The sequence below is a fragment of the Pempheris klunzingeri genome, chromosome 4 (assembly GCF_042242105.1).
Source record: "Pempheris klunzingeri isolate RE-2024b chromosome 4, fPemKlu1.hap1, whole genome shotgun sequence".
NCBI classification, from domain to species: domain Eukaryota; kingdom Metazoa; phylum Chordata; class Actinopteri; order Acropomatiformes; family Pempheridae; genus Pempheris; species Pempheris klunzingeri.
The window spans coordinates 27,171,204-27,194,259 of NC_092015.1; the positions used below are offsets into that span (position 1 = coordinate 27,171,204).

A 23,056-nucleotide genomic window follows, 5' to 3' on the forward strand; every position below is an offset into this window, starting at 1 on the left:
GTCAGGAAGTCCACTAGCCATTCTGTAAGTTGGTGGTACACTCCTGCGTTGTCCAGTTTGTCCCTCAGGAGTTCTGGCTGAATGGTGTTGAAAGCACTGGAGAAATCATAAAACATGATCCTCACAGTGCTTCCGGATCCCTCCAGGTGAGACAGTGATCTCTGCATGAGGAAGATGACAGCGTCCTCAACCCCAATGCTTGGCTGGTACGCAAACTGCAGCGGGTCCGCAGATGAGCTCACCAGGGGGCGCAGGTGGTGGAGGACCAGCCTCTCTAAGGTCTTTGCCAGGTGAGATGTCAGGGCCACTGGACGGCAGTGATTGAAGTTCTACCATGGGTAAGCAGGCTATGACGTCTGTTTGACTGTACTTATTGTTAATCGTACTTTGTTGTGCTGTAGCTTACAGACAAAATGTTTTTCTGTATATATATACACATACACACACACACATACCACTAACTAACTCTGCATGAGTCACAGCTCATCTATTAAATAATGCTATTCTTGCAGTGTATCACCCAGTCTCATGTGTGAGTATGCAGCAGTGATGACAGAATACTAGTTTGATTTTGAAATCTTTACTTAAAACCTCCATAAAAAGTCCCTTGTATATCCATTCTGGCGCACAGACACAAGCCTGAGGCGTGAATTATCACACAGAGGCAGTTCTGGTGATAATTGACTGAAGGAATGCCAGGCACTTACTGATGAACATGGAAACACTCCACTGTGCATCTCCAAATGGCTTTAGCGAGCTAATGGTGGTGTGGGAAAAATGAGCTCACATAAGGCAGGGGAGGTAATGTAGCTTCCAGTTCAGCTCATTTTCTCCAAACGAAAGAGATAATCTGGACCCCCTGAAGGCCTCAGAGATTGAAAGCTTCACAAGCGGAAAGGCCAAATAACTAAGAGAAATTAGATGTGAACCTGGGCCAAAGTTTTCTCATTCCACTCTCACATCAGAGGCAGTGACGATTCTACCAAGCCTTACGATGAGGAATACATGAGAAGTAACACCATCTTTTCCTTTATTTCTCCTTTGATCCCTCCTCTTTCTTTCTCTCTTTCTTACATTGCCTTACATTATGTCTTCGCTTTTCATGAATTCCTGTCTTCTTCCTTTTTTACTTCCCACTTTGTCCGTGCACCAATGACTACATTTACTTTCCAAAAATATACATGTATTCAAGTTTTGGCCCTTATTTCGAGAAAGACAACGTTCCTTCTGAACTGTTAACATGGCAAACGAAAATCAATATTCCACTAATATGTTTACACGCTGCCGTGCAATTAACGTTAAACACCCCATTAAGGTACCTCCTACGGCTTTTGGCCTTTATGGTCTTTCTAAATGTCTAAGATTAGGTGTGTTTCTCCATTCTCCTTTGTGTTGGCTAATTGGTTTGTTTACAATGCACAGAGCTAACCATAATCAGGTAAGATGCCATGTGTCACAAACTGCAGGGTATACATGTTCAAAGCATGTTCCTAAATCCCAAATAATAGCAGCATATCCCACATCTCTTAATTAGACATTGTTACATTATGAACATGACCGTGTTTACTTGATCATCCTCAAACTCAGAACAGTGTCATATTCGGAATGATAGTGAAATATTAGTATGCATGTAAACATAGTCAGCGTTTGTTGTAGAAGGCACAGATAGAAATGCACAATGTTTGTGACACCTGGAGCATTTACCATCCTACCCACACGGACTGGCAACTAACTCTTCTCGCCTCACTGAAACCTACACAACCCATGAAGGCAAGAACAAAGATACCAGTTGATACTAGTTAGTACTAGTAAAATAAATAGAACTGCATTACATCAATTAGCTTTCTCCAAGCTGAGATAACCCTGAAAACATTTCAAGCCTTAAATTCTCAGACACTACACAACTGTTTTCACAGGGTCTCTTGACTGTTAAAGTGATACTACACACTTGTTTAAAGTAGCAAGCCATGCAACCAGCAGCACAGTAAAAGTGGCACAAATTGGTCAAATATAGATAACATATCGGTCTCCAGACTGGGGTGCGTCCTGCAGGGTGGGTCGGCTGTTGCTCCGACTCCTTTTCTGCTTCACACCATCACACAAGGCTGCTTGTGTTGCCAGTGTTGCTTCTGAATGAAACACTACATTATTCTAAAAGTAACTATATCACCTAAAATCTCCTTTAGCGTCCCTGCATGTAGCATTGCTACTAACCAGCATTGACGTTCCAAAAGGTAAGTGGGTCTTTGAGCTTAAATTATTTTGTCACATGATTTGTGGTGGGGAGCCATGAATGTGTTTGTGAAGTCCATGTAAACATAAACACTCCACGTATAAAATCACCCACTCATGACTGGTAAAAATGACTCAATACAACTTCCTTTAATGCACATTTTCAATTTGTGCATCAACAAAACAGAGAGGAAACAATAGAAACTGAAAAAAAAATAAAAGCATAATGCAACAACGTGGAAACAGATACATGAAGCATGTGGTTTAAATATCCACTTAAGAATCTGCTCAAATGGAGAGATGAACAAAAGCATCAGTTCTTTGTGAAGAGATGAGGAAAATGTAACCTTCCTCAAATTAAGCCATGAAAGAAACCAAAATGCCATATTTCCAGAATGATGTCTCTTTGAATATGCTGCAAAAATTAGACAAAATAAGAAATATGGATTCTGTTCTGCACTGTTTGCCTCGTATTCCTAATTCATAAAAATACCAGAACAAGTTACAGGAGCATTACAGCTAGTAAATTCTATGACTAACACAAAAACACAGGAGTGAGTACAGAGCACAGTAATCTTTTTCCTCCATCTCCTGTCTTTGACGTGCCCGGCCCAGAGCAGAATGTGAATCTGGACACCCTTTCCCTGGCTGATCCCTCAGGACCCACAGCCCTTCCAGCTCCACATTGGAAGCCGTATGCATTATGCATCACCATCCAGGCCTATTTCGGAGCAGAGAGGCAAAAAATAGAGAGAAACACAGAGCTTCCCGGGCTCCTGCAATCAGTCCCACAGTTGCTTATGTTTCTGTGGAAAACGAGGTCTCATTCCAACTATACGGAATTACCAAGAGGAAAACATGAAATATTTAACATTGTCATCCCCGTCTTCCCCTCTCTTTTTTCCAGCTCAAACTTCCTGAGGGAAAAAAAGTTATAAAAAAAAAAAAGTAATAAAGGGCAGAGAGCTCACAGTATGTTTTCATCCTCTGGATGCCCCTCTCTCAGGGTGGATGGGTGAGGAAACACCACATGGGATGGTGGAGGTCAGGATCGCACGATTTCCCCCCAGGGGACAGGATGACACACGCAGAGGTGGAACATGGGATTTGATTTATGCTCCTTGGAAGTGGTGAGGAGAAAAGGCTTGGGTGCAGGCCGGTATAGGTCGGATCAAAGCATGCGTGCAGGAGAGTGATGATGGTCCGGCACAGCGAGGCATTTAGCATGCATAAATGGACAAACATCCACAGGCAAGTGCGCACAATACATGCATACATTCATGACAGGGTACAAATTTGCTGGACACAGAGCTCTTTCATCCTGGACATATGTGTGAAGCAGCACACACCTACGCACAGAGTGACCTTGACACACAATATGCCTGCACAGGTACCTTTCTCTGAAAATGTGTCTGTGGCCCATGAAAGGGCTTCATCTATTGACATCAAGGCTGTCCAACCTGCAGGCCTATTATTTTCTGTGCTCCTAAGGGCTGCACACTGTTTGTGAGTGTGTAGACACAATAAAAATGGACTGGCAATCACCCATCTGTTGTCCTCTGTCTGAAATTGAAAAGATTTCTGAGTATGGCTGTCATTTTCCATGTGCGTGTGTGTGTGTCTGTGTGTGTGTCTGTGTGTGTGTGTGTTTGTGCCTGTGACTAAGTATGCATTCCCTCTGCATGTGCAATCTCTTCCAACATGGATACTTTTCATCTTGTACTGACACATGTAACACCACTGCTGAGCTTTTTTTCAGAAAGGCATCCATAAGGAGGATAAAAGCAAAAATCATTCAATTGTGTGGGAACACAGGGGCCCTTTCAATTCTCTCTGGGACATCAAAGCACACAGCAAGACGCTGCACTATTAGGGTCCATGGGTGGGATGGAAATATATTACAAATATATCTACTCTCTGCTGAAATCCATGAGGAGGGTTTCATAACAAAGAGCAGACTTCTCTTAGCCATTTGTCTCCTCTGAGGATTGTGATTAATCTAACCTTTGATGTTCTGAAACAACAGGGAGGAGGAAGAGATGGGAGATATGAGGGGGTCGCTGGGGGAGCTGAGCGGGGATGTAAAGACTTAGTAATATGCTGCTTTGAATGCCGCGCTAATGAAGCAAATTGAATTGAATCACACAGGATATTGGAACTGTATTGCGAAGAGTGACACAGCATGCAAGCACAATGCATCTTACTGTTAAAAGATTAGGCTGGGGTAGAGGGATAAGAAGGAAGAGGAGAGAAATGAACAGTCGTGGGATATATAGAAGCGCTGGATCACTTCACAGCCCGTCAACTGCTACATAAGATGTGTGTTTAGAAAGAGATGCTGTGCATATCAGCATCCACATCTGCTGTACATGTACTGGGAGGTGTGGATCACAGCCAAGTTGTGCACAAGTGTGAAACACACATAAACAGACAAACATCTATGGTCTTACAGACGAAATGTCAGTGCAGAGAGAGTGTGTGTGTGTGTGTGTGTGTGTGTGTGTGTGTGTGTATGGCTCCAAGGTTATAGGGCGCAGGAAGTGCCATTAGGTGTGAATTAGGCAGAATTAAAAATGAATCTGCTGTCATGCATTATTAAAACTACCCTAATTGCATTTGCATAAGTTTATGAGATCCTACGTACGCCTGTGAATGAGCAAGCATGATTTCATGTGCAAGTGGATGCAATCCCTCCTTACAGGAATACTTGTCATTTTCGAAATCGTCAAAGTGCATTTTCAAATTCAGATTCTGTTTTTGTCATCTTGATGTTTGCTGTAAACCCGTTACTGCATCTCTTTAACCTGCTCCTACAACTTACAAATTCCTTCCAATTCACCTGACGAAAGCAACAACAGATTTCCTGCGAGCCGGCCCTTGGCTACCATATGGCTCTGTGTCATCTCAACTTTGATCACAGTGGAACATGTGGTACTATTTTGAACAGAGCACAGGATATTGCGCCTCTTTTCATGAGGAGCCTTGACTCACACTTGTATGTAGCAACATTGCCCCTGTGTGGGGAAGTGAGTAAAATGCTCAACCAACCCTGAAGGTGAATTGAGGTGAATCTTAAGTAAATCAATCAGGATATGAAGATTTATATTTAGAGGTATTAATCAAATCTTATCTAACACCAAAGTATTTCTCTACAACGTGACTGAATAAGCAGCTCTCAAAGTTCAGGAAAAAAGACGACTTGAAGTGTTGATTTTAACTTTTTAAGGCTCAGCTTATCAGCTTCATCAGGACTGGGAGTGTGGTTTGATCAGATCTGATTGGCAGTGGCCTAGCAGCATAAGCAAACAACTCCCCAACTGATTCAATACATGACTGGTCTTTTTCCAAATGAGCCCTGCTTACTTCAAACCAGCGAAAGTGCAAAGAAAAAGACAAATACAGCAATGTGTGAAAGTAATCAACATAATCCCAACTTGAAATAAAATAGCACATTCATTATTATTCCCCCTTCTGCTTAAAGCAGGAAGCTAATGAAGACAAGAAGTGTTCAGAGCCCTTCAGCCCTTTCTCTCTCTGCTGCACAATATGAAAATGCTCCCTGTCTGTATGACCCAGCCCTCACAGTGACATTTAACCAAAATCACTGAGGATCACCTCACTCAGCTTGGAATATTATCAATTGTTGCTTCGACTAATAGGAGAATGTTTATGAATTTTGATGTCAGCATTTCACATTCAACCTTTACACTGCATTATTTGATTTGTTGGCCTGTGACAATTGTTATGGAAGTGTTAGCAAACAGGTACTTATGTACACATCCAGCAGAGGTGCATTAGCATTTAGCTAATTTCTATAAACAGCTATATGTATATGAATGCTGACAAGATTTTTGCATTTGGAAGCATCCTGGTTTCTGTTTGCTGTATTGACCAATCACGTTTGAGCAGGCTTTGTCAGGTAGGTAAACAGTCCGTGTGAAGAGCAGAAGAGGCAGAACACACTGGCTGAAATGCAACCTTGAAACCAATTAGCCATCATCTGGAGACAGTTTAGCATTTTATTGACTTTTTAATTTTAATTAATTCATCTGCATTTATACAGTATGGGTTAAACAATGAAATAGAAATCTTTGCCATATGTTTTATCCAGATATCGGCTGGCAACACGGAAGGTCTAAATTTTGGCCCTTGCCCCCAGAGGCTAAATCATCATCAGATGATAGCTGATGGGTTCCAAGATTGCCAGCTAACGAACTAGCTAATTAACTAGCTGTTTTGGTCTCTAACAACCCCTGAAGGAAATATCCTGCTCTTTATCTGCTTAATGCTCCACTATGTTCACCAACTAGTAACTTCGCCTGTCTTCCGTTCGTTGCTGAGCAGGTCATGCACAGTTGCTTTATCATTGCCTTTTTGCTGAAACCATCAACTTTCTGGTGCTGAAAATTAAATTGATGCAAGAGGAGAGAGTGAACCAAAACAGTAAAGTTGCAGGCTATGAAACCAAAACAATGAGCTGAAGGATGGCAAAAATGCACTGCAGAGCTGAGGGGAACTATATCATGATTGTAGACAATATTTTGATCATTGCCATTCCACAAAGAAAATAAGGTAAAATGAAGTAAAGGTGGATTTGACGCTGCATTCTGGCGATTACCCGTGGATAGATAAGAGATACTGCGCATCCAAGCATTTTATCAGCTCTGATAAACTCTGACACACACTGCCAGCCTCACCTTTGACCCTCCACATACAGCCCCACCATCACAAGCCTGAGTCACTTTCATAGTCAGATAGAGCAATAGAGCACTGTAGTGTTGCAGTTGTGAAACCATATCAGCATCTGCAGCATTATGAAATCACCTCAGCTCCTCTGCCACTGATCCACTGAACAAACTGTATTGATTATGGCAGCTGTTAAGAGACAGTCCCTGTTGATGTCTGAGATAAAGAACAGAAAGAGGTATTAGATGGCAAGTTCAATTTCATATTTGTTAAACATAAATAATGACCTGTGGTACAGTGTTAAAGAGTGCAAACCTCAATATAAACCAGCCAGCAACATTTAACACACAGAAACATTGGCAGGCTCTAAATATGTGCACGCATGCATGCTCTGACGCTCGTGCTGATCCAAGCACAGGTGTGTTATCTTGAGCTGATTCTCAAAGACAGCTTGAAGTCAAAAATCTTGAGAGACATTTCTGCAAAATAGTCGTGAACTTGGGTCTGCTAAAAGATGGAGTAGCATCTGTGTCAACAAAATGTCTTCCCTTGAACTTTGTTCCTTGATGTAAAACCAAAAAGGAATCTTTTAACTGCAGGCCTCAAAAAAGACTCAGGAAATGAACTCAGGACATGGATGTTGAAAAAAAATGCAGAAGACTCTGTAAGTGCATCCAAGTCAGTGTGCACTGTCCTGAGGGAATTATCAGGTGGACCCTGTCCTTTGGTCGACACAGAAACGCAAACACACACACACACACACACACACACACACACACACACACACACACACACACACACACTCTGTTTATAAAAAGGGTTGGGCCCTTCAGCTGGCTCTCTCAGTGTGACAAACAAGCCTCAGGGTAAACTGTAGCCCCCATTCACACACCAGTCAAAAATGCCTGCAGACTACAATGGACGTTGGGAGATGGTGAGCAATGAGAACTTTGAGGATGTCATGAAGGCCCTCGGTAAGTCACCCTCTTCCTGCTACTTAATGCATAATGGCATAGGAAAGGGAGGCTGTGGCTTGTAACCCTCAATTAGAATAGTGCATTTAAAGATGCAGCCAAGTAGGGAGGAGGTCCTGATCAGAAAACCTGGAACGAGTGTGACAGAAAGAGCGAGAGAGCAGCAGTTTTAGGGTAAGAGAGAGAGAGGGGGGAAAAGAGGAATGCTGTGGTGCTGCTTAATTTCCTCATTGAGCTGCTGTCAGGCCAAGTTAACCTCCACTCTGTGAGCGGTTGCCGCCTGTTACCACGCCAAATAAATATTGATTCACTCCTCTCTGCATTTTCATCCTCCTGATCCACAGGAAAGGAAGACAGATTCCAGCCCTGGATCAGGCAACAGGCCAGCTCGTCATGTAAAAGAAAGAGAGAGAGAGAGAGAGAGAGAGAGAGAGAGAGACACAGAGTCCAGCACTGTCTCTCCTCCATTGATCAGGCTCAGAAACATTTCCATTATTCACGACTCTATCTGCAATTCATAAAACAGCCCCAGTACTATCAGCGCTCACAAAATCTGGGAAACCCTGAATACCATCTCCTTATTTCCATCGAGCAAATAGGAAAATTACATCCTTATGGAAATGGGTCAAAAATATTATTTAGATGGGTAAATTTAGAGGCCTCATCTGTAAGAGTGATGGGAAGAAATAGAATTTTCACTTTAAGGCAAATGGGATATGAATATCCAGTGCAGAACGGGGCGGGGAGACTCATTTAGGCCCATTCTGATTTGGAGCAAGGTCATTTTTAAAGGGTAAATGAGTCTGTCAAATTGACCAGCAGGAGAGGAATCATAATAAGCGGCCTGTGGTGTCATGTGTGCTTTTTGTTTGTCTGTGCACATAAGGATTTACTCAGTGAAAAGACTACACACCAAACCAGATGAGAAAGTTCTTTCCCATCTGTAAAACTCTCGACTGGCTGATTCAGAATGCTTCCGCTGACATTAAATCCCACTCGTTCTTATGTGTGTGTTCGCGCCTGCAGACATTGACTTTGCCACCAGAAAGATAGCTTCCCACCTGCATCAGACGAAAGTGATCGTCCAGAATGGGGACAAGTTTGAAACAAAGACCCTGAGCACCTTCAGGAACTATGAGGTCAACTTCACTGTGGGAGAGGAGTTTGAGGAGCATACAAAGGGCCTGGACAACCGAATGGTCAAGGTGGGACTGTTTCCTTGTTGAATTGTACAAGGAATGTGCTCTCAATGGCCATATGTTGGCACAACTATGGTTTAAAGCATTCATGGTTTTTTGAACACTAATCAATAAAATGACGGGGGTTTTTTTTGTGTGTTTGTGTGGTGATATCAGACGCTGGTTACCTGGGATGGGGACAAGCTGGTGTGTGTTCAGAAGGGGGAGAAAGAAAATCGTGGCTGGAAACATTGGATCGAGGGAGACCTGCTACACCTGGTGAGACAAAGTGTGATACATTGCTGAGGTCACGGCTGTAAAACGTGCGGCCAAGTCTCTCACCTTGGCCATATTAAACAACATAAACTTCACTTGAATGATGAAATCAGTCCCAGCCCTCACTTAGATTAAAGTGTCTCATATCTGTATGATACATCGAGAACAAAGTCAAAGATAGTGAACCACTATCTGCCTGATTATGTAACTCGGAGATACATTTGTTGCAACACGATGGACTTGCTATCTAAAGGTCTGACGCTGTCACTGTCTTCTCTTTCAGGAGATCCACGTGCTCGATAAAGTCTGCCACCAAGTGTTTAAGAAGGCCTAGTACGACGGGAACGAGCCGCGTCTGCACTAACACTGTCGGCCGTGTGCGTCACGTTGTTGTATATTTATAATGGGATTGTGAAGACATGTAATAAATTGATTTAATACCACTTTCTTTTCTACTTGTGTTTTCATTATATAGAGGGAGAAGTTGTTTTTCCATCTTAAGGTCCTGCCTCCCTCTGTTCTTGTCTCGTTGTCCACTAATGTCCCTGTAATAATCCATTTTCACTTTAGATTTTTATAGAGTAGTAGAGAGAGGCTCGGAAATACACTGCAAAAAAAGTCCAAATAAAAGTAGTTAAAGGTAAATAACTGTGAGCCATGCATGAGTCAAAGGACAGTTTTAATTCATGCTCATATTTTAGATTTGCTAATTGAACTGTGCAGGTTACAACTCAGAAGTTTGAACGTGTTGGATGTTGAAGCTCGTCCTGCGTGTTTTTACAGTGTGGCACGAGCTCCCAGGTACAACATGTTCTGCTGCTCTGCCGGAAGCGCTTCAGGATCCACGTCGCCAAAAGAAGCAGCTGCGTCAAGTCAGACAGCGGCATAGATGTAGAAACCGGAAAAGAGGCTCATTATCTTCACAATAAAAGCTTCACAACCATAAAAGCGTATTTAGAAATGTCCTAACATCAAAATAAGAACAGAACAGCTAGCACTTATTAATAAGTGGTCGGGACAGAATTACAGACTTGGGAGAGCACTTCCTTCAAAATATGTTTGATATACACATAGTATCAACTCTACATAGAGCACCTACTGCAGTATGTAGAAATGGTAACTTTTTACTTTCCCCATACAACATCTATCCAAGCCTTCCTACCCTGCTGCTTCTTGAATCTCCTTTTACATGAACATCATGATCTTTATGTAGACATTTAACCTCCTAAGACCCGAGCTCTTGTTTGATATGCATTTTTTATTTCTCCTTGCTATTTGGGCTTATTGGACCCTGATAAGTATAAAACCTAAGCATCATCTTTTTACATGGTGTAGTTTTAGAGAAACATTCTGTCCACATATGTGGACAATCGGTCTTAATTTCCAGAAAACACAATAAAGTCACCTTTGTGCAAAACTCTTTATTTCCACCCTGAACATAGCAGTTTTTTTTCCTGACTGCTTTTGCATGTATTTATAACACATACAAAACATATTTTGGACATGTTTTGAAAATCACGGTGCAAAAAACAATATGAAATATCAACAATTTTGCCCACATACATGTCCATACGGCCCCAGCTAAGCAGAATGAACTACTATGGTAATATAACCCAGAATGTGATGTCCATTCATGTGTACGCCAGGTTCTTTAGAGGATAAGGTATGTTGTTGACCATTTGTTGTATTTATAGCTAAACAAATACAAAACATCATAACTTCTATATAACATTGTTCTTATCAAGCTTGCGGAAACTGTAGTCAAAGATCATATCTAGACTTTTATATACTGTGAACAGTTTGATGTCATTTGCTTCAGCCTGGGAGCCCTAACAGCGGGGAGGTTTATTGTGAAAATAAAGACCGGAAGTTGTTTTGTTTTTATTCTCGTGGGCTTGCTTAGTAAACTTTATTCACTCCAGGAGAAGCTGGAAAAGAGCAGCAGGGAGACCGTCGACCTTCCAGCACGGCGCACAGAGACCGACTGACGGAGACATGGTAGGCGGATCAAACCATCCGAATACTCGATCACAGCTGTGTGTCTGCTGATCGTTGTTCGGTGGTTCTTCTGTCTGTCAGGGGGTGGGAGGGGGGGGCACGGCACTGTGAGCCTACAATAACTATCCATAAACTTTCACATCGGGATGGGAAACCTAATGTAAAACACACCGTGTATGTAGTGCATGGAGCAACCAGGTGGAACTGAATCCCATAAAATGCAAATATTCTATCAGCAACAAAGTTAAAAACCAGCACAGAAAACTTTTTCCATGTTGTGACAAAGTTTTTAGATATAGGTAAGATTTAACATCCCATTAATGAGTTCTAGTAGTAGAATGGTGTAGTATTGTAGTTTAGTACAGTAGGAGTAGTTATAAGGAGAGACATGTAAAGTTTTCATTGACATGATGAGACATGAAAGGATCCGGTCATGCATCTAAAATGTGGAATGAGGAGTATCAACAGACCCCCCCCCCACCCCCACCCCACCCCATAACTCTCTCCACAACCAGAAATACTGAAGGATGTAACATTAAATTAAAAACCTTTCTGCCTTACAAGATGAGTGCTGCACACTGAGTGTTTCCAGTCCTGTGTGAGCACACCAGCTCAGTAGTCACTGGGTAGGACTTATAATCTATATATCTTTTAATGGAATTGTCTTTCGTTCTTTCCTGCTGCTATCATTCATCCCAGCCTCTGCGGTTGGACATCAAGCGGAAGCTGACGGCTCGGTCAGACCGGGTGAAGAGCGCAGATCTGCACCCCACTGAGCCGTGGATGGTGGTCAGCCTCTACAGCGGCACTGTGGTGGTCTGGAACCACGAGACGCAGGTTTTTATCAGTCCTCTAATCGCTTCACTGCTTGTCTGATCACTCCACTGATCATGTATTGAGTTATTCCCTCACACACACACACACACACACACACACAGTCACTAAGATCTGTTTAACGTTGGTCTGATTCGAATCTTGTGTATGCAGGTGATGGTGAAAACCTTTGAGCTGTGTGACCTGCCTGTCAGAGTGGCCAAGTTCGTAGCCAGGAAACACTGGGTCATCGCTGGAGCCGTACGTATCGTAGTGCAATCGGAGCATCAGTGCATATATTAAAGCTGCGGTGCTCATAGCCAGATCTATCTGCACTTGTCAAACTCTTTGTCTGCCCCCAGGATGATATGCTGATCCGCGTGTTCAATTACAACACTCTGGAGCGAGTTCACATGTTCGAGGCTCACTCTGACTACATCCGCTGCATCGCTGTCCACCCTACACAGCCCTACATCCTCACCAGCAGCGGTTGGAGCAAACTATGCACCTCTGCAAAATGTTCAGCTTTCCTTACCGCAACTAGAAATGTATAACATATCCAGCACATACTCATCATCAGCGTCTTGTTTTATGTGTGAGTATGTTTTCAGATGACATGTTGATCAAGCTGTGGGACTGGGACAGGAAGTGGTCATGCAGTCAAGTGTTTGAAGGACACACACATTACGTGATGGAGATTGTCATCAACCCCAAAGACAACAACCAGTTTGCCAGTGCCTCTCTGGACAGAACCATTAAGGTATACACTCACACACACACACACACACACCCCTACAGAGATTGACCTGTCCTGCCCAGGCTCCGACTCGTCTTCAGTCTGCATTTGATTCTGCACTTCACAAATCACAATCACAAACCAGTTTTGAATACAGAGAAAACCAAGTACATTGTATTCTCCACCTCCACCAGTGACTCTGACTATCCTACCATTGAAACTTTAAACAGCACTCCTATTACTCTTACTGAGTCATACAGATACTTAGGAGCAGACTATCATTCAAGACTCACAGTCAACATTTGACCCAAAAATTAAAAATCAATCTGTGTTTCCTGTAAAGGATTAACGGCTGTCTGTCTCCATCCCACAGTAAAACTATTGTGCAGTCAGTTCTTGCCTTACGTTTTATTATAAAGGACAGATTCAGGACTCATCACTGTTCTCTGTATCAGAAGGTCGGATGGACTTCCTTACACACAAGAAGAAACAGACACCTCATGTTATTCGTTTACTTCTGTTGAAGCTTCCAGACTTCTTCACATCTTTTCTTTCATTTAGATCCAACTTCAGTACTCGATTCAGTGCCCACTTAACATTAGAGATCCCTTATGCCCGCACTCAAGTTGGTAGAACGTGTTTCCAGGTAGTATGCATGCCTTTTAAATGTGACACACTACAATCTGTCCTCAAACTGGAGTCACTCATCACCCTTGGAGACTTTAAAACCCCGTTTCATGTAACTGCCTCTTTGTCTTGGCTTTGTGTAATTGTGTATTGTGTATATTTCTTGTTCTGTGAGCTTTTTATGAATGTTGATTGTTTTCAGGTCTCTCTTGTAAAACAGATCTGACCTGACTAAATCAAGATTAAATTAAAAGTAATAACTAAAATATCATTTTCTGTTTAACTAAAAACAATCTCTCTTCGAACTCACCAGACTCTATTGACAAAAACAGCAATTTTATGTTACAGATCACAGGAGTCTACCGCTGCCTCCATCAGTTAGTTTGTTAGTGTGAAGTCCTACTACATTAACTGTCTTTAGTTGCTCAATGTTAGACACGCTTGATTACACACCCTCTTTCTGCATGTGTTTACTCTGCCTGTCGGACTGCAGGTGTGGCAGCTGGGCTCCAAGACTGCCAACTTCACTCTGGAGGGCCATGAGAAGGGGGTGAACTGTATTGATTACTACAGTGGAGGAGACAAGCCCTACCTCATATCGGGGGCTGATGATCGCCTGGTCAAGATCTGGGATTATCAGGTACAAAATGAGCTGTACACCAAAAACAACTGCTCCAGACCCGAAGGTCATCCTGATGAAATGCTTTTTTTCCTCATGTCCAACTATCTGATTCAAATGTTTCATGTGTGAACAGCTGACTCAGGTCTCAGCTGTGCATGTGAGCGTATTTGCTTTTTAGATTAATAATATGACATGATTCTCATAATTCTTGTTTCATCATCCTAAACGTACACAGTTTTGGTTTTGTCTATATATCATCAGCCCACTGCTGAGTAAACACAAATGCTAAAAATTCTTTGCATGTACATTCAGTGTTCTATACTGAAGGCATACACACAGGAGCAGTTTGTACGCTGCACAGCGTTGTCAGTGACTTTACGTGATGAGTTCATGTGCCGTGTGTGTCTTCATCTACCAGAACAAAACCTGCGTTCAGACGCTGGAGGGTCACACTCAGAATGTGACTTGTGTCAGTTTCCATCCTGAGCTGCCAATCATCCTCACCGGCTCTGAGGATGGTAGGTTGTGTATTTTTATGAAACACTTTAAAACTGCAAACTGCAAAAACATGGAAAATCTATAGCCCCCAAGTGAGGTCAGCTTCCTGCTTCAATTTGCCCTCTTTGTTGTCTCTTTAGGCACTGTTCGAGTGTGGCACTCCAACACCTACCGACTAGAAAATACACTCAACTACGGCATGGAGAGGGTGTGGTGTATATGTGGCCAGCCTGGCTCCAACAGTGTGGCTTTGGGCTATGATGAAGGCAGCATCATCATCAAGGTATGCCATGTTGTTGATTTATGTAGCTACCAGAAAGCTGGTAAATTTTACGTTTTCATATATTACATGTGAAACACCACGTACTTGGAACCAATTCCAAAGAATCTACAATTAAATGGTCATGGCCTTACCAGATTTAGAGTAAAATAATGACAAGCTGTGAGCACATCTCATCTCAGAGTTTTCAAATTGAATGAATTTTAAGAACAATCGTCATTTATTTCAGTTTTTCCCAGTTTTTGTCTTCAGCCGCTTTCAGCTGCTTATTGAACGAGGTCCAATCAATGGGCTCTTTTGTCAGCGGGGCCCTGAGGACAGCAGATGGGAACCGCTGATGTAGAAAATAAAGCTAGTAATCTCTTGTTAAGAGAAAATTGAACATTAACACTCAAATTTAAACTGAAACCGTTACACACCTCAGGTTATTAAAACCCACACGTCCCCAGAGAAAATAGAGTACATGACCTCCCTATCCTCAATAGCAGCTATGAGCAGATGTCTAATACACCCACAGTTGGAGATAACTGTATATTATATAGCACTCTGCTATTTAAGACACAGTTGGAGTATCTTATATAGCACAGTGCCTCGTGTAAGCCGTAGGAAGCTTACACAATGCACCCCCCCCCCTCTGTCTCAGCTGGGTCGGGAGGAGCCGGCCATGTCCATGGACTCCAGCGGGAAAGTCATGTGGGCTCGCCACTCAGAGGTGCAGCAGGCCAACCTGAAGGCCATGGGGGAGGCTGAGATCAGGGATGGAGAGAGGCTGCCGCTGGGTGTCAAAGACATGGGCAGCTGTGAGATCTACCCCCAGACCATCCAACACAGCCCCAACGGGAGGTGAGACTGTGCGCTGTGGGCGGAGGTGCTGGTGATGGTGAAGTGAGAAATACACAGTAGATCTCTAGGTTTTGGGTTTTTCATTCATTCATGGCAACCCTGATTATTTGGAGCATCCCAGAGCAAATGAAGACACTTTTCAACATACTGATGTGTATTTTGCAAATGTATTTTTCAAAAAGCATATCATCTGTTTGATTCTTTTTAAAATGTATGTCCTGGCTTAATCTATTGAGAGAGAGTTTAACACATTTAAGTTCTGTTAACAACATGGACACCTGTGTATTTGCAGATTTGTCGTGGTGTGTGGAGACGGGGAGTATATCATCTACACCGCCATGGCCCTGAGGAACAAGAGCTTTGGCTCAGCTCAAGAGTTCGTCTGGGCACATGACTCCTCACAGTAAGTCCTGAGCGCCTTAAAGGATTCCCAAAAATGTCAAACTATTCCTTTATCTGCTTCTAGCTCTAATCTATATGGAATACAAATAATTACCTTCACTCTGCGATGTGGTCAGGTACATTATCTTTGAGTGTGTACATTATTTTCGCAGGTATGCCACCAGGGAAGGCAACAGTATGGTCAAAATATTTAAGAACTTTAAACAGAGGAAGGCTTTTAAACCTGACTTTGGGGCTGAAGGTGAGCTTTGCTTCCTGTTTTTCTCATTTGATATGGCAGGCTTTTGTGTGTGTGGACGCAATATGTATATGTGTGTGTTCAGGTGTTTAATGCTTAGCGTCCTGCTGTGCCACAGGCATCTTTGGCGGCTTCTTACTGGGAGTGAGGTCAAACAGCGGTCTGGCCTTCTACGACTGGGAGAGTGCTGAACTGATCCGCCGTATCGAGATCCAACCCAAGCATGTGAGTCGTACCGCTGTGGCTCTTCCATTTCCAGCAGTCTGTCTACTGCCTTCTTATAATATCTTGTCTTTCTATCACTAGATCTTCTGGTCTGACTCTGGGGAGCTTGTGTGCATCGCTACTGATGAGTCTTTCTTCGTACTGCGCTACCTAGCAGAGAGAGCGGCAGCAGCGCTGGAGTCCAGGGAAGAGATGACGGACGATGGGATAGAGGACGCCTTCGAGGTCAGAGAGTAGAAGTGTACCTCCTGAAAGACTGTGCGGGGAACATTTTCAGTAGCTGTATTTTCGGTTTCATGCGTGTTAAATTGGTCTCGCGTCCAATTCACGCCAACATGGAAACATTTTTAAAAGTTTGAAATTAGGAAGACTGTCTGCAGAGGAGTTTATTTATTGTAATAATAATCATTATTTCAAATGATTATTTGTCTTTCTTGCTTCTTCCTGCTCACCAGGTGCTGGGGGAGGTCTCAGAGGTGGTGAAGACAGGGCTTTGGGTGGGAGACTGCTGCATCTACACCAGCTCTCTGAACAGACTAAACTATTATGTTGGAGGAGAGATCATCACCATTGCTCATCTGGACAGGTACGATGCATGTATACATGTAAATGTAAAGAAGAACAAGCAAACTTATCTTGGTTTATTCGTAAAGTATGGCAACAGCAAAAAAACAAATGTGTCTTATTAGCATCACAGCCACGTCCCTGGCATGCTGGGAAAATGTGCTGGCGTGGCTTTGAATCTGCTTAGCGTCTCATGCTGTTCACCTTTCTCTTTTGGATTCATACATTTCTATCCAGTAAATTAGAAATACCATAAATGTTTTTAAAGAAGTGCATTAAAATGTTTTTTCATGTGCAGGACCATGTATCTGCTGGGCTACATCCCCAAGGACAATCGGCTTTACCTTGGAGACAAGGAGCTGAACGTCATCAGCTACAGCCTGCTGCTTTCAGTGTTAGAGTACCAGACAGCTGTCATGAGGAGGGACTTTAGCACAGCTGACAAGGTTCTAGCCATAATCCCCAAGGAGCAGAGGATCAGGGTAGCCCACTTTTTGGAAAAACAGGTATTTTTGTCCTCCAACTTTTGTGTAGCTCTGTGCTTGTCTTTCTGCTTGCACTGACTATTAATTCAGGATTTGGATGAGTGCATAATTTACAGAACATCAGGCAGCCAGATGGAGTAAAACCTCTGGGCAGAATTCTTGTATTTATCATGGGAACAATTTAGCCTCTCACGCAGTCTCCTTTAACCACCTCCGTTTTTCACATTTACATAGTTTCACTCATCTAATCTTCCACTGTGCCAGTGTGCTTTACATGCAAACACATGAAGGAGCAGAATATAAGTAAAATGGTTAACTGTTTGTTGTGTTATCTTGTGTTTGTGTAGGGCTTCAGACAGCAGGCCCTGGCTGTGTCCACTGACCCAGAACACAAGTTTGAACTGGCCCTGCAGCTCGGAGAGGTCAAGATCGCCTACCAATTGGCTTTGGAGGCAGAGGTCAGAGCACACATGCACATACACATACAAACGAGATAAACGCTGTGTCCTCAAGCCATCCTACGTACCGACTCACGCTAATCGTCATGTTACACTGTAGCAGTTAGTATAAGAAGTATCAGCTTACTTCTCCATTCTATACTAACAAAAAATAAAATGACGCAATGTGCATGATATTGTTTTTTTCTATCAAACTGCAACATGGGAAGCTACTACTCATCATATGAAGGAGGATGTATATTAGATATTATATTAAAATCAATTTTTGGTTTTTAGTATTTTTAATTAGTAGCAGTGTAATATGCAGGATCATTTACAAAGAATCTGTGTGAGTCTGAGAGTGAGTCACAACCTTGGCCTCCCATACTTAATAACGGCTTCACAGTGTATTGTCGCCGAGGTTCATGCTTTTCCTCCTGTGATAATCCTCTCTCCTGTCTCTTTGGCACCTTGGCATGTGGCGGCTCCAGTCAGAGCAGAAATGGAAGCAGTTGGCAGAGCTCGCTACTACAAAGTGCCAGTTTAGCTTGGCCCAGGAGTGTTTGCACCAAGCTCAGGATTATGGGGGATTATTGCTGTTGGCCACTGCGTCGGGCAACGCCGACATGGTGGGCAAACTGGCCGAGGGGGCAGAGAGGGATGGGAAGACCAACGTGGCCTTTCTTACTTACTTTCTGCAGGGAAGGTGGGTGGAAGAGGAGGAAGGGAAGGGGATCTAAATTTTAAACAACTTATTAATATTCTTATACTTATTTTATCTTATCTATTTTTGTCATCACCTCCTTTTCTGTGTTTGCCCAGATTGGACAAATGTCTGGACCTTCTCATTAAAACAGATCGATTGCCAGAGGCTGCGTTCCTGGCAAGAACATACCTGCCCAGCCACGTGCCAAGGTAAAGTTGTTTCTATTGAATGTACAGGATATGAGTGTTGTGCTCCAGTATACTGGCTGTGTCTGTGTGCATACAATGATATTATGTAGCCAAACTTGTACCAGTATGTACCAGTTTGCTTGTAATTTGTAATAAAACTGTATTACAGAGTCCAAATCAAAACATGTATGGAAATGATGCTATTCCTGAAAAGTTTTGATAATGGGAATATACTGTGCAAATATCTGTGTGAAACATTATGCATCAGTGATGAGCTACATATGCTTCCCTTCCTCCAGGGTGGTGAAGCTGTGGAAGGAGAGTCTGTCCAAGGTCAACCCGAAGGCAGCAGATGCTCTGGCTGACCCCACCCAGTACAGCAACCTGTTCCCTGGCCTCCAGCAAGCCCTGCTGGCTGAGCAGTACCTGAAGGAGACTCATGTCAGGGCTAGGCCTGCTGCAGAATACCCACTCATCACGGTCAGTGGAAGTCAGAGGAACTATATTTGAAAACTTTAATAGATTGAGGAGGGATTTTATCCTAAATAATGCACAGAACAGAACTTGGTTCATTGCTAGATACATTATAATCCAGTTTTAAATCAGTTGTCAGACTAAACTTTATTCCTTTCAACATTCATCATCATTAAATCATCTGAATTAACTGGTCATACTTCATCATCGTGTTTGAGATTGATAGTACACGTTGAATGTCTCTATATTTTTCAGCCAAATGAGGACCGTGGTGTTCTGGAGGAATCTGCAGGTTTTGTGCCCAATGGAGAGATCACTGAGCCAGGGGTGAGGACCAGAACCTTCCCCTCTACAGGACTGATTATATCAAAATGCTGCTTCCGTAACTGACCCTGCGAACAAAAATTGGGAATTTGGGCAGTTATTGAATGAATATCTGAATCCAAAACAGCTATTTTTTTCTGCCTTTTATAATGGCTCGAAAAAGTCTTGTATCTACGCTGACACAATTCTTTGTCATGGTTATTGTTCCTGCAGTCCATCCCTTCCTGGCATGACTGCCATGTAGAGAGATGGGACACAACATCGACAGTCCTCGTTCCATGACAGAAATAACTCTATAGAGTTCAGTCAAAGCTGACATCAAGCTTCAGCACTCTCCGTTAGACAGATCAAGTGGGAATCTATAGACCAAAGCTGCTGTCTTTTTATTACAAAAGTCCCTCTTTGTTTCACAATCTGCCACAACTCACCAAGGACATACTGTCTGGGACAACACAAAGAAGGAATTTTGCTCCAAAAACGACGGAGACCTTTGATGCTGAGATCTCATATTGGTCAAAGCTGGTCGTAAGAATGAATTCTTGCACAGAAGGACTGTAGATTCTGTCTCACATCACTTAAAGTTACTTTGTACTAGCTTTAGAGAGAAGTCTCTTCACAGCCAGTACAGAACAATTACAATGATCAAAAGCTGTTTCCATTGGTGAACAGTAACTAAGCATATTCACTCAAGTGCTGTGCTTTATTACAACGTTGAGGTACTTTGAGTATTGAGTGTTATGCTACTTTAAACTTTTAGTCCACACAGATTAAGATTTTACATGAAAACATAAGCTGTATTGTAATGGAGCATTTTCACATCCATGTATTCGTACCTCCTCTGAAGTAAAGGAGCCAAATGCGTCTTCCACCACTGATTGTTTGATTGTACAGATGGAGATGTGAGTATTGTCTGAAGATAGACTTGTGAAAAACTATCCTAAACAAAATTGTGACTCTGCTTGTTCTATATACAGGGAGTGGTGAAGAGCGTGGGTGAAACGGTCATGGTAGCAGCAGTGGCAGCGGCTACAGAAACAACAGTGGTGGAGGAAACCATTCCACTAGAACAGATTATTGACCCTGTTTTAACAACAGAAGAAGAATCCATCCCACCCGCAGCATCCCCTCTGCCTGTTACAGTAACAGAGGAGAACGTCGAACCAAAACGAGCAGAATCTGTGTCCTCTGAGGAGGACACCATCACTAAATTAGAGGAGGCTTCAGTCTGTGTAGAGGAAGACCTTTTGGAGTCCACCACAGAGATCACCCCCACAGAGACAGAGATGGCACAATCCAGTCCTGTGGAAGATGTCAGATCTTCCGGGGAGACGGATGTTCAGGACGTTTCTCCAGCAGCTGATGCTGAAACACCTCTAACCAAGACAACATTAGAAACCATTCTGGCAACAGAAGAAAGACCAAGTGAGACAGTGGCAACAGAAACCATAGCAACAGAGGATGTCCTAGTTAGCACCGGTCTGACTGTCGATACTGATGTAGAAATGCCTGTTTGTGAAGAACTGGAAACTGGTATCATCTCCTCAGACGCACCGAGCATCACAGACACAGCACTAGAGGAGGCTCATGTTACTGAGGAACTTATTACAGACACAGCACCATTAGCACCACTACCTGTAGCAGAGGAGGAGCTCATCTCCTTTGAAAACACAGCCAGTCCGGTGCTGGATGTGCCTGTCCAAGTCCAAACTTCTACAGATTTGGCCCTTGATCCACTGTTAGACGCACTCCAAGACACAATGCCAGTATTGAAGCCAGTCCCAGCACAAAAACCAGAACAAGAGGAACAAACTACAACACTCCTAGTAAACCCTGAGGACATCCCAGAGCCTCTTGTGCCTCTGCAGGCTGAGGCAGAGCTTTCATCCACAGCAGCAGCAGCAGCCCCCGCAGAGGGGAGCATAGTGGAGGAGAAGGAGGAGGAGGAGAAGGAGGAGGAGGTGGAGGAGGCAGGTCCCGAGGGATCCGAGGAACCAGCAGAGGACCTTGAGGCAGAGTTGAAAGAGGAGGTAAACATCCTGCGGTAACAACGTACTAATATTGGCATGATTATAGTAGGATAAATAATTGCATATAGCCTTGAATTTCTTGTTTTCCACAAACATGCTGTTTCTGCCTTCAGGCCCTGGATGATCTGGATCTGGACAATTTCGACCTAGAAGATATTGACACCACAGATGTCAACCTGGATGAGGATTTACTGAGTGAATAAGAAGAGAAGACTTTCACAAGCCAAACTTTTCAATATTTTTAGGTGACCAAAGAACAGAAAGGGCTCTTTTCTAACACAACCTGGTGATAAGCTGTCAGCAGACATTACAGCGTCTTGTCCGCTTTTTGTGCTTCTGTGGTACTGTAGAGCCAAATAGTTTGGACGTAGACCTCAAAGAAGATAGAAGCTTTGATTACCCTTCGGATGTGTCCAGCCTGTGTAAACTCTCTCGGAGACCAAACCCACTCAGTGGCCTTCAGCATAAAAGTAATTTAGGGTAGATTAAAAATGTGTTTTAGGGGAAGTTGAGATAACAAATAGAAAGTGAATAAAGTAAAATGTGTGTGTTGTGTTAAATATCAGATATGTTGCAGCCAGCCTAAAATATCCAGGTCAGACTGTTGTTGACCTTTTTTCACACCCAACATTTTCTATTTAAACAAAACTGCAACCATCTTGAGAGTTTATGTTGAAGTGTGCTTTCACATCGCTTACTTACGTTTCATCAGTTTACAGCAGACATCATTAATGATGTCTCTCATGTCTCGGGGCCATCTGCTTCACTAGCCGACTGCAATGTGCACCATCATGCAAAAAAAAAAAACAAAAAACTAAGAATGATTCTCTTACCTCGTCCCTCACACAGTGTAACACCACTGTTGTCCAAGCCATTGAGGAAAGTGAAATATAACCCTTTATTCCAACATTCCTGCTGGACCACAGCAGTATTTTTTCATTTGGCACACGTCCACCTGTTTTTCAAATGCCATGTTTTTTTTAATATGTATTCAAAAATGTAGCCCATGATTCTGAAAAATGCCCCACGTGGTTCAGTGTCTTCATCACCTGTTTATTTACTTTCCAAAGCTTGCAAGACTATAGCACATACTGCTACAGTATGTTTCTGTTACACTTCTGTTTTTTTAAGATTGTTATTCCCCCTCCCCTGTTTCTGTCAGGATGGATGGTGCTGTGTATCCAGACTTTAAAAGTGCATTCAATCATCAAAGTTTTCAGGCC

At 42.9% G+C, this 23,056-nt stretch overlaps 2 protein-coding genes across 2 annotated transcripts; both read left to right on the top strand.

The window, feature by feature from the left end:
- The first annotated feature begins 7,757 nt into the window (after positions 1 to 7,757).
- Positions 7,758 to 9,715, top strand: LOC139199947 (retinol-binding protein 2-like). The gene is made up of 4 exons (XM_070829156.1): positions 7,758 to 7,892; positions 8,919 to 9,097; positions 9,248 to 9,349; positions 9,630 to 9,715. The coding sequence occupies exons 1-4, from the start codon at positions 7,820 to 7,822 to the stop codon at positions 9,678 to 9,680; spliced, it is 405 nt and encodes a 134-aa protein (XP_070685257.1). The 5' UTR covers positions 7,758 to 7,819; the 3' UTR covers positions 9,681 to 9,715.
- Positions 9,716 to 11,303: 1,588 nt separating this feature from the next.
- Positions 11,304 to 23,034, top strand: LOC139199900 (coatomer subunit beta'-like). The gene is made up of 22 exons (XM_070829097.1): positions 11,304 to 11,344; positions 12,044 to 12,181; positions 12,332 to 12,418; positions 12,520 to 12,646; positions 12,769 to 12,917; positions 14,014 to 14,160; positions 14,561 to 14,660; positions 14,781 to 14,923; positions 15,564 to 15,763; positions 16,056 to 16,166; positions 16,318 to 16,406; positions 16,522 to 16,628; positions 16,710 to 16,853; positions 17,084 to 17,214; positions 17,491 to 17,698; positions 18,025 to 18,135; positions 18,606 to 18,820; positions 18,937 to 19,029; positions 19,308 to 19,488; positions 19,738 to 19,809; positions 20,781 to 21,833; positions 21,947 to 23,034. The coding sequence occupies exons 1-22, from the start codon at positions 11,342 to 11,344 to the stop codon at positions 22,034 to 22,036; spliced, it is 3,699 nt and encodes a 1,232-aa protein (XP_070685198.1). The 5' UTR covers positions 11,304 to 11,341; the 3' UTR covers positions 22,037 to 23,034.
- The last annotated feature ends 22 nt before the right edge of the window (positions 23,035 to 23,056 follow it).

Bases quoted from the DNA above. Each gene is read 5' to 3' on its own strand.
- LOC139199900 (XM_070829097.1), top strand. The intron at 15,764-16,055 runs GTGAGACTGTGC...GTGTATTTGCAG, and splicing joins CAACACAGCCCCAACGGGAG to ATTTGTCGTGGTGTGTGGAG. The intron at 18,821-18,936 runs GTGGGTGGAAGA...GTGTTTGCCCAG, and splicing joins ACTTACTTTCTGCAGGGAAG to ATTGGACAAATGTCTGGACC.
- LOC139199947 (XM_070829156.1), top strand. From the start codon at position 7,820: ATGCCTGCAGACTACAATGGACGTTGGGAGATGGTGAGCAATGAGAAC. The intron at 7,893-8,918 runs GTAAGTCACCCT...TCGCGCCTGCAG, and splicing joins GGATGTCATGAAGGCCCTCG to ACATTGACTTTGCCACCAGA. The intron at 9,350-9,629 runs GTGAGACAAAGT...CTTCTCTTTCAG, and splicing joins AGGGAGACCTGCTACACCTG to GAGATCCACGTGCTCGATAA.